General features: G+C 53.3%; 1 protein-coding gene across 1 annotated transcript in view; it reads left to right on the forward strand.

Moving 5' to 3' along the window:
• The window catches only part of INPP5D (inositol polyphosphate-5-phosphatase D), a 111,461-nt gene extending 105,198 nt beyond the window's left edge, over window positions 1-6,263 (forward strand). The window contains exons 26-27 of the mRNA XM_059393738.1: window positions 3,676-4,282; window positions 5,136-6,263. Of these exons, the coding sequence (XP_059249721.1) occupies window positions 3,676-4,282; window positions 5,136-5,138 (610 nt within the window). The 3' untranslated portion in view covers window positions 5,139-6,263. The remainder of the gene's footprint in view (window positions 1-3,675; window positions 4,283-5,135) is intronic.
• The last annotated feature ends 4,805 nt before the right edge of the window (window positions 6,264-11,068 follow it).

Below are 11,068 nucleotides of genomic sequence, written 5' to 3' on the forward strand. Positions count from 1 at the left end.
ATTGACTCCTCTTCAGGGCCTGGAACACAGCAGGCACTCGAGAAATGCCTGGGGAATCTCCATGTCCTACCCTATTGGTATAAGTTTGAAAGACTTTTTTAAAAATATGAAATTTTAAAGATATTGTCCACCGCCCTCTGCCACAAAACAGCTTCCCATAAAAACTATATTTATTGCGGGACGCCCGGGTGGCTCAGTTGGTTAAGCAGCTGCCTTTGGCTCAGGTCATGATCCCGGCGTCTTGGTATCGAGTCCCACATGGGGCTCCTTGCTCGGCAGGGAGCCTGCTTCTCCCTCTGCCTCTGCCTGCCATTCTGTCTGCCTGTGCTCGCTCTCCCCCTCTCTCTGATAAATAAATAAAATCTTTAAAAAAAAAAACTATATTTATTGGAAAATACATTTCTGTAACTAGTGAAACTTCATGCAGTCTCTCAAGGAACAGGTGGGGATTTCCTCCTTTCTTTGCCTTTTCAGGTGCAAGGTTCCTGTTCCCATCCACAACCTTTCTGTCCCTCCTTGTGGGGCCAATCAGAAAACACAGCCGCTATGGGGGAGTGCGAAGGGCAGGAGAGCAGCTGGCCTGCAGGAGAAGGGGTTTGGCTGAGAAACTTGGGGAAAGGCCAGGAACCCAGAGAAAGTCGTCCTGTACCTAGAACCAGTCAGGGCAGCATGGGCTAGGACAGAGCCTGGGGGGTAGGGGGGTGGGCCGGGCAGCCAAAGCCACAGCCCCTTCTCACAGGGGCCACGTCCCAAGTGAACCCATCTGTGAGCACCTCATGGAAATGCCAGATAGGGAGTCCTGTGAGTTTTCCAGTAAGCACTGCATAACTGGAAAATTAAAAGTACAGATCCCAATGAACAGTGATAGGAGATGGACCAGATATCACTAGCTTTGTCATTCCTTGGTCTCTGTCTTTGGAATGACTGAAGGGGGACTGCTCCAGACCTTGCTTCCTGTGAGGTAACTGTGTTCCTCAGTGCTGGTGTCTGTCTTGTCTGAGGAGCCAGGGAAGGAAGCATTGTCAAACATCTATCTATCATTCTTTCTTTCTTTCTTTAAGATTTTTTAATTTATTCATTTGAGAGAGAGTGTATACAAGAGCACCTTTTTTTAAGATTTTATTTGTTTATTTGAGAGAGAGACAGAGCACAAGCAGAGGGAACGGCAGGCAGAGGGAGAAGCAGGCTTCTCGCTGAGCAAGGAGCCCGATATGGGACTCGATCCCAGGACCCTGGGATCATGATCTGAGCTGAAGGCAGACGCTTGACCCACTGAGCCACCCAGGCATCCCAGAACAAGGAGATTCTTGAAGTGAAATGTTTGTAACTTTCCAAAGTCAGCATATCTTTGTGCTGAATGACTTGCACACGACAAGCACATGGCGTGGAACTGGGTGGAAATGTGTCCCCTCTGGTTCCACAGGTGACAGCTTCAGAACAGGGAAATTCTTAGGCAAGAGGCCCCAGAGTGGGGTTCGAAACCTTAGAAAGGAAGACCCTGGAATCTGAGAAGTGGGGCTATTTTACCAGAAAAATTAACCCTGTCCTGGATATTGGTACACTCAGTCCCCAGCCATGGTCTCCTATGGGACTTGGTTTCTTGTTACCTGTGGTCAGGGACTTTTTAAATTCTGTGTGGTTTCCCCATCCCAGTCTCCCCCACCCCCACCAAGACGTCCCCTCTCTAGGAGCAACAGAAGTTCCCCTCTTAGACAGAAGAGACAACCTGCTTCCATCTCCCTGCTCTTTTCCCAGAGAAGGAGCTTGGAAATCACCAAAATGCTTGTACCTCGGGGTCTCTTCCTGGTGCTGCCACTAATCCTCTGGTTTCACTCACGGCTGCCAGGAATCAAGCCATGCATTTCCCTTTCCTACTTCTTGCCTCTTCATCAGAAACTTCTAATCAGTGCTACTTGGACTTTCTTGCACTTTCCTCCCTACACTAATTCATAACAAAGGTCTCTGAGGATCCAGACAGGGACGCAGAGGGTGGCCTGAGGCGAAGGGACAGCTTTCCAAAGTCTTCGTTCAAAGGCCCCAACATTTCTGGTTATATAGCTGCTTCTAGGTCTTTCCAAAGAGTAATGAGCAAAAACACCAAGTCAACAGTCAAGCTCCCTTTGGCATGTCCCTGAGGCTCGCCTCCCCCACACCCACGTCCTCTCTTCTCAGTGGCACCTGGGTGAGGATGACATCACGCCTCTGTCCCCTGAGCCCACGCCTAGTCCCTGAAGAGTCTATTAGCCTTGGCTGGTCAGCAACTTGCAACAGTGTTTCAGTGCACATTCCATCCGTAAGAGGCGTCACTGCCCGAACACTGCGGCGGGTCCCCAGGGACCTGCTTCCCTTTTTTCTGCAGAAAGCAGAACCCAGAACACTCCCCCAGAAGACTGTGCTGTTGGCCAGAAAGTTAAACGTCTTCCCATTCCTGGTTATAATCCGCTCAGCAGGAAATCGCCTTGCATCAGAGCAGCAGTAATTCCGGAACCACAGAAACAAAGCAGCTCTTACCTCCTCTGAGTTGCAGCCTGGAAATCCTGCACCACCAGTGTCAGGCAGGCCTGTTGGCTTGCCGCGGGCTTCTCTTCCTGGTGCTGGCTCATTTCTCTCCAGGCTCCCTCGGATCTTCAGCACGACCACCATTCTTTCTTTACCAGTCTATGTGAGGACAGGAAGGAAAGCACAGTCCCCAGGAGCTCTCCAGGGAGGGGACTGTGTGAGGAACACCGTGTGAATTGGGAGCACGGGGCCTCTGAGCACAGATATTGTCTGCTTCGTGACCCCCTCCTGTGCCTGAGGCAGCAGCTCACACATAGGGGGGCTCTGACGTGTCTGTTAAGTGGGGCTCCTTGAGCTGGGGCCCTCACAGAGCACAGATGGTCACTGAGGGGGTCTGGTCCCCTGCAGGCTTCTGTTCTCCTGGGAGTCAGGATAGAATTTGCTAGAGACAACATAGAGGCTGCAGATTCCTTCCGCAGGGAGAAGGGAGTACAGGAGAGGAGGTCTTTTGGCAGCCGTGAGGGGCAGGGGCTGTGGAGGGCAGGCTTCCCTTACAAGGACAGAAGAGGTGGTTTTGGTATCGGGCACGTTAGTGAGCTCCTTTGCGCCTTTCTCCTGTGAAATCTTCAGTGGCGGCGTCCTTCCTTACCAGTGCTCTGGTGTCAGCAGTTTTTACGGTGGAGACGGTCAAGGCAAGAAGTGGGCTTACCTGTGAGATCATCAACATTTCAGCCACACAGTACCTGCTCCTCTCATTTTTTATTTTTGTTTAGTTGAAGTGAAATTCCTGTAACAAAACTGAAAGAAGTCTCTTAAATGAAACTCTAAGAAAATCACTGTTAGATGCTTTTTTTTTTTCCCTTCAAAATTTTATTTAAATTCTAGTTAGTTGATAGTGTAATCGGTTTCAGGCAGTCGAATTTAGTGATTCATCCCTTACCTGTAACACGCAGTGCTCAATACAAGTGCCTTCCTTAATACCCGTCACCCATCTGGCCCATCCCCCGCCCCAAGAGTGAACAGTTCGGTGGCACTCAGTCCAATCACAAAGTTGGGCAACCCCAACCTCCCTCTGGCTCCACACGTTCTGATCACCCCAAAAGAAAACCCCCTCTGGATGAAGCAGCCGTTCGTCAAATGTGCTGCTTCTCCGTGTCTCCCCTCTGCCACCCTCAGGTCCTGCGACGTGGGCAAAAACCCCGCGGAACCTTCCCCTCCAGAGGACGCGCAGCTGACCAAGCCGGAGATGTTTGAGAACCCGCTGTATGGGTCCGTGAGTTCTTTCCCTAAGCCGCTTCCCAGAAAAGAGCAGGAATCGCCCAAAATGCTGAGGAAGGAGGCCCTGCCCTGCCCGGACCCAGGAATCGTGTCGCCCAGCATCCTGCTCCCCAAAGCCCAGGAGGCCGAAGGCAACAAGGGGACAGGCAAACCGACGCCCACGCCCTTCCTCAGCCCAACGCCCCGGCTCCGCTCCTTCACCTGCTCGTCCTCTGCCGAGGGCCGGCCAGCAGGCGGGGACAAGAGCCAGGGGAAAGCCAAGGCCCCCGCCAGCCTCCACGCCCAGGTGCCCTCCAAGAGGCCCATCAAGCCCTCCAGGTCGGAACTGAGCCCGCAGGCCCCGCCCCCGCCTCCGTTGGCGCAGCGGCCGCCCCTCCCGGTCAAGAGCCCTGCGGTCCTGCACCTGCAGCACTCCAAGGGCCGGGACTACCGCGAGAACGCCGAGCTGCCCCACCACGGCAAGCACAGGCCCGAGGACGCCCCGCTCAGCCGGGCGGCCATGCAGGTGCGCTGGGGGCCATGTGCGTGTGAGCGCGTGCGTGGGAGACCCCCGCAGGCCCGTGGGCTTGCACTGGACGCGTGCATCCGTGTGATACGAGAGCCAGGTCCCTGTTCAGATCCCAGGATTTGAACCTACACCTGTCTGCCCCCGAAGGCCCTACTCTTACACTGAAAGACTTAAATGAGGCACTGGGGTAAACCCTCTGAGCCCTCTGGTGTCCACCCTATAGGAACTCGGGGAACTTAGGAACCCTAAGTAAACAGCCCAGATCATATACCTTGCATTATCATCATTACCATTAATACTTAAAAATTTCCCAACATTTTAGAGACTTCAGATGCACCGTCCCCTTCCTTCCTATAAAATAGATTTCTTTTTGAGCAAAACTAAGAGTGCTTACAAACTCCCCCTGGAGCCAGACTGTCTTGGGTTTGAATCCCAGCTCTCCCACCTCCTGGCTCTGTGCCTTGAGCCTCGGTTTACTCATCTGTAAAAGGGTTATTCACGGAATCTGCCTCATAGGTCTATAGGAAGGATGAAATTTCATTATATATTATTACTATGTTATAACCTACATATAAACTATTATGTTTTACATTGCATATTTTATTTCTCCTATGTACTTTAATTATGTACTTTATTTTATTTATGTATTTTATTTCTCCTATGTACTTTAATGTATGTGCGTATGTACTGAAATATATGGAAAGCACTTAGAACAGTGTGTTGGCTCTTCTCGCCACCATGTGGAAGGAAGCCTGATCTAGCCCACGACGTGTAGGAACGCAGGCACCTTTAGTTCAGTCTGGCCTGCTGGAGAATTTGGCACTGACCGTCTTCTGTTCTTGTCCCACAGTAAAGACCCTGGTGAGCTGCCACTAAGACCGGAACCCAGAGGAACAGCGTGAAGCCACTTGGACCTTCTCCTAGGACCCCCTGTTGGCTCCTCCTACCTAGCTTCCGGTGCAGGGCTTCCTAATTTTCAGGAGAGGGCCTAGCTTCTGTGTAGCCAACAGAATGCCCTGACTGCAAAACTTGGCACCAAGTGCTAAGGGTGGAAGGGAAAGTGGACCTGGGCCCCTGGCTTGATCTTGGTACTTGGGACCCATGAGCCTTGTTCCGGTCATCATTTTGAAGAACGGAACTAAAGCGCTGATTCGCAGGTGGAGATATAAAACAATAATAATAATATTAATAATAATAACTGCTATGTGTCTGGAACGCTCACCACGTGCCAGGTACTGTGTTAAGTGCTTTACAAACACGAGCTGGATCTTCTTCAGCCAACCAAAACCACTTTCCGGACGCCCAGTTCAGAACATGTGTGTCCTGAGCGGTTTGGACAAAGCATTAAAAATGAAGGCCAGTGCCTTCCTGGAGTGAAACAGGGCTTGGGCTCTAGGGAGCTGAGTGAGTGGTTAACTTAGGGTACAACAAACCTGGCCTTGTCTAGCTTCAGTGATGCCAACTGCTTTAGCTAAAGCCCCAGGGCTGTAGCAGAGCTGGTGCAGAGAGAAGGGCTCTCTCCCTGTCTTCTCAGTTCTTTAGCTGGAAGGAGAAGGAAAATCAGCTCCTGCTCCAGGGGAGAGATCCGGCTTTGACTCATGCTAGAGGCTCCCAGGCCCTCCTCGAGGTGGGCAGCCATCACCAGGCCACGGTTGGAGCCAAATCCCCCAACACTTACTGTGCTCATAGAAAAGTCTCTGCTGTCGCTCCTGAAAGTGGGGCTTTCAGGGAGATAGGCCTCTCGGTTCCAGCTCTCAGAACAGTGCAGGCATTTCTTTCTAAACTTCGTGGCTTTTGGCCCCACTTCCTTGGTTACTAGGAGAGTAGATTGGCAATGTCTTTTCTCGTGTTGCTTTTTGACATACAGAATTAGCATAGGAAACCAAATCCAGAAGTGTGAGTGCAGGAAAATGGGTACGCACCCCACATCCCCATGTGTGTCTGTCTGCGTGACCAATAAATGTGCCTTTCTCAATCAGCTCCCAGGTATGTGGCATTTTTTTCCTGACATTCAGCCACAGACACTTAGGCTGTTGGGCCTGCAGAGGCAGGCAGGGGAGGAAAAGGTTGGGGTTTGTGGTGGTGATGGGCTGATTGGTCCCTGACGAGAGGGGACTCTGTAGGGCCAGTTAGAAGTTGGCATTGGTGGTGCCTGGGTAGCTCAGTCGTTAACCGTTTGCCCTTGGCTTGGGCCAGGTCCCAAGTCCGGCTCCCTGTTCAGTGGGAAGCCTGCTTCTCCCTCTCCCACTCCCCCTGCTATGTTCCCTCTCTTGCTTTCTCTGTCAAATAAATAAAATCTTTTTTTTTTTTTTTTAAAGATTCCACTCATTTATTTGACAGAGAGATCACAAGCAGGCAGGCAGGCTCCCTGCTGAGCAGAGAGCCCGATGCGGGGCTCGATCCCAGGACCCCAAGATCATGACCTGAGCCAAAGGCAGAGGCTTAACTCACTGAGCCACCCAGGTGCCCCAAATAAATAAAATCTTTAAAAAAAAAAAAGGAGTTGGCATAGACCCGGAACAGCAGTAAAGGCCACACAGCTTCGTGGACTCTAAGGCACTGTGTGGCCAGCCAACTTCCGCTGATGTCATTACGCCCGTCCCACGCACACACTACCATCACCACCTGCTGTCCTCAGCACACGTTCCTCCTGGCGTTTATATGAAGTGTTCGCTGCTTTGCTCTGGAGACAATAAACACATGTAAACAACACCCACGTTGTGGGTCTCCAGCTCCCAGCATTCAAGAGTGACTCCTACTGCCTGTGGGCCCAGGAGCAGCCTGCACCCAGAGGGCCAGTGTGGGGGCTGCTGGGCCCCACCTCCAGGGTGCTTTGGCCCAGGCTGCTGTCCCCACCACCTCAGCCCACTCAGCTTCTGGTTGGCTTCACGGACGCCTGGCCTGGACTCGAGGCAGAGCTCGAGGGAGTGATGTTCTTAGCAGCCACGGAACAAGCTACAAGCTATTCGTGGCCCTGCAGCAGGGACCCCACTGCGACTGCCCCCTCTCACTGCACTCAGGTGGGACCCCCCCTCCCCGCGCACCCCGCAGGCACACTTCTTGCTCCTCACAGAAACACCAGCTACCTGCCTGCTGACTCGCTAGGCCAAGGGCTGGGGTGGAAGGACAGTGGAAGACTCCCAGACAGCCTTTTGGTCAAACTCCCCACCCTGTAAGCATCACCCCGTGGCTGAAGACCTGGGCATGATACCTGGGGCTCCTGGGGAACCCACTGGCTGCCAGAATGGCGTGGAGGCGGGGGCTACCAGCAGCGGCCCGCTCCCAGGAAGAGTATAAACCTGGAGCTAAGGCCCCCACCTGGAATGGATGTCCGGACCCTCCCCACCATTTCGGAGGGTTCCCAGAAGTGAGGTGAGGACCAGCACTGTGAGGTGCACCTTGGACTCCCCATCATCTTTTGCTCTGAGTTCTAGTGGCCTGAGCAAGTGTCGTGCCCCCCATGGGTTTCCCGCAGACCCTCCTTTCAGCTGCTCAGCCCCGCACCCCCTTCCCCACCTCGACGTCCTGACCATCTTCTCCCTGGGCGCCGGCCTGCCAGCACTCTTGCGGACCACTCCAGCCAGCTTTCTCCCCTGCGTCTGCTGTGCTCGCAGTCCTGGCCTGCCGAACAGACGCCCCACCCCATGGCTGGACAACATGGGGACCCAGAAACCCCCGCCTCTTTATCACTTAGGTAATTTTCCTGTTTTGTTTTGGCTAGTCTGCCCAGGCTCCCTGACGAGGAGGCAGCGGATTTGATTAACACGCTTTCCTAGAAAAGTGCCCCCTGCCCCAAAGGGGAATTCCCTCACCCTCTGAGTCGCTTTTTCCTTACATTTTTCCTTCTTTGCACAGATTTAGGAACATGGGCTAAAACAGCAGATGTTATGCTGACAGGAAGGTGTAATCCTGGATGGGATGTTCCCTAATGGCGGTTCATCCCCAGCAGCTTCCCCCATTGCCCAGCGGAGGTGGGGGGGGGGGTGCCCAGGGGAGGGGACACGTGCTGCCACAGCTCCATTTCCCCAGGGAAGGGGTCAGCCCTGCCGCTCCTTCTTTTTCCTGGGTTTCCGGGATTTTTTGCCATGCCATTTTTTCCCCCATCTCTATTGGAGGGAAGTTAGTGAGTCATTCAGAAAAGCTCTCTCCCACAGCTACCTTCCCTAACCCTAGCCCACAGGTTCTCATCTTCGCTTGTCCTCAAAATAGCTCCTTTCTCTCTGCAAACGAATTTCCATGGAGATCCAGCCATCTGAGGGCCTTGAAGCTTCCTGCAAGGCAGCAAACAGCAGCTCCCAGCCTGCACTCCAGTGGAAAGAGACCTTTATAATGCAAATGTCTGGTCTCACTCCCACAGACGCCCCCACCCACCATCCAAGAAGGACATCTCCCACCCAAAAAGGTCCCATTTTGGGAAATCCACGCTGCTCCAGAACAGAGCTGACAGGTTGTTTCCTGTTCTTTGCTGATTCGGTGGATGGTCTGCACTGACCCCTTCTCTCAGGGCACCGTAGACCAGTCCCGGGGGGCTTGGCTGAGGGCTTGTGCCCGGGGTGTGCCCAGATCAGTCTTTCCCTCAGCCACCCAGGTGTTGATGGCATGTGCTAGGCCTTGGGGACCAGCACGCTTGTTAAGGGGGACCTCAAAGGGAAAGGTTGGCTTATCCTGGGTTATGGGGTCGGACGGAACGGAGGTGAAACATCTTGTCTGTCATGTCCTAAAAATATAATCTCATACTGGGCACTCAGCTTTTCTGAACCTCAGTCTCCTTGTCTCTAAAATGGGGAGAAGGATGCCTTCCGTGCGGTGGTGTGGTTGAGCAGGTTCATGAGCTCAGCTCGCAGAGACTCGGCCTGGCCTGGTGTAGGCTTCCCTGAACATTGGCAGGAGCCTCTCCCCTTCTTTGGGAGCCCAGAGGGTGTGGGAGGGCCCTGGGGAGATCACCCTGAGGAAGCTGGAGGGGAAAGGTCCAGGCCTGGATGAAGGAGGGTGCTGAGTTGAGACTTGTGGGACTGTAAGAATGTCCTAGAAGGTAGTGGGTAAAAAGTGCCCCTCCCCCCCCACCCCCCCAACTGTGGGTCAGAAAATAACTGAACAAGGCCAGGAACGAGGGGCAGGTACGGATGGGAAAGCCTTGCCAGCAGGGATCTGGCTGAGGCCAGTTGGGCTAGATGAAGCCAACGAATGGGTAGTTGAGCCAGGGGGCTTGTGGAGTTTGGGAGGAAGAGGGACCAGTTGAGGCCAGAGGAACTAGATGAGCCTGGGGGTAATTAGCTGAGGCCAGGGACCTAGCTGGATTGCTTTAGCTACACGGACCAGAACTACTCAGACTGCCTAAGCTGGTGGAGCAGGGCTCAGGGACACGAGGAAGTCCTTGTGCAAGACAGCTGTCCACAGCTCCCAGGGCAGCCCTGGCCAGCCTTCCTTTCCATCTGGGGCCTCTCGGCCTTCCTGGTCACCACCCAGCAGCCTGGACCCCAAGGAAGTTCTGGATCGCCCTGTCCAAAGTAAGACTCAGCTCCGGCACTTCTGTTTCTTCCCCAGTTGGCTTCTTCCTCCTTTCCTAACCAAGGAAAATGACTCACAGCCCCTGCTTCCTTCTGCAGGCACTGGGCAGCGGGGAGGGGGTCGAGGGTGGGGGACAGGGACTCAAGCAGACAGTGACTTGCTGCTCGTGTATTTAGGGAGGTCAAGAATACAGTAGAGGAAGTGAGGTGCCTGGAGCAAGAGGTAAGGGGCATTTGCTCTCAGGAGCTCATCTGAACTTGCAACCTTGAACGTAAACCCCCCACGCCCCTCCCTCTGTGCCTCCCTTGCCTCTCCCTGGCCCAAGCCTGCAGGGGGGACAGGTGTGGTGAGCACTGCCACTAGATGCCAGGAGGAGTGACAGCCATGCTCCCAATAGTAGCGCTGGCAGGGACCCTGAGAAGGAGAGGGGTAGACGGGCAGGCAGGAGAGGGCATCCTTGGGATTATGTAGAGTCCTATTTTAGTTCACAGGATGTCAACAGAATTTGCCTGTCTAGTTTTGAGCATATCCCCAAAGAGGGTTTGTCTTGCTTTGGTTATTTTCCAATCGCATTCAGTATGGGTAGCAGCTCAGAGCCCACAGGGCCGAAATGGGGCCAAAAGGGGCCAGGCTCCATGCCAGGCTGTGAGGCCCCCTGTGGAATAAGGTAATACTCCTGGCTTCAAGAAGAGGCATACGCGCTGGCTAACGGCTATGTGGCGGTGGGGTAAGAGGTGCGTGGACCACAGGCCTGTGTTATGAATCTCCTTTAGGAGTTAGCTGGGGAAACATTTTATGACAGCATCTAATAAGTCCATAACCGTGGCAGTGTGGATCTTGAGGTCTGGGGTCAGACCGCTTGGGTTTAGCCCCCGGTTGCCCCCTTGACCCACCATATGACTTTGGCCAAGCACTTCACCTGGCTTTGCCTCAGTTTCCCCATCTGTAAAAAGAGGAGACTATTGGCACGAGCCTTAGGGGGTCTTTGTGAGGACAGGAAGACCCACAGGGGATATAAAATCTTGACCATGAACACACCCTCAACAAACGTCAGTGGGAGCCACGGTGAGGATCCGGAAAAAACACACAGTTGATGTTCCCATTTCAGCTTCCGCTGCTGGAGAGTCTACTGGTGCGGAAGCTGCTGAGTCCTTGCCGTTTGCAACACCTTCTCCCAGGTGACTCCTTCCTTTTTTTTTTTTTTTTTTAAAGATTTTATTTATTTATTTGACAGAGAGAGATCACAAGTAGGCAGAGAGGCAGGCAGAGAAAAAG

The sequence above is a fragment of the Mustela nigripes genome, chromosome 3 (genome assembly GCF_022355385.1).
Source record: "Mustela nigripes isolate SB6536 chromosome 3, MUSNIG.SB6536, whole genome shotgun sequence".
Taxonomy (NCBI): domain Eukaryota; kingdom Metazoa; phylum Chordata; class Mammalia; order Carnivora; family Mustelidae; genus Mustela; species Mustela nigripes.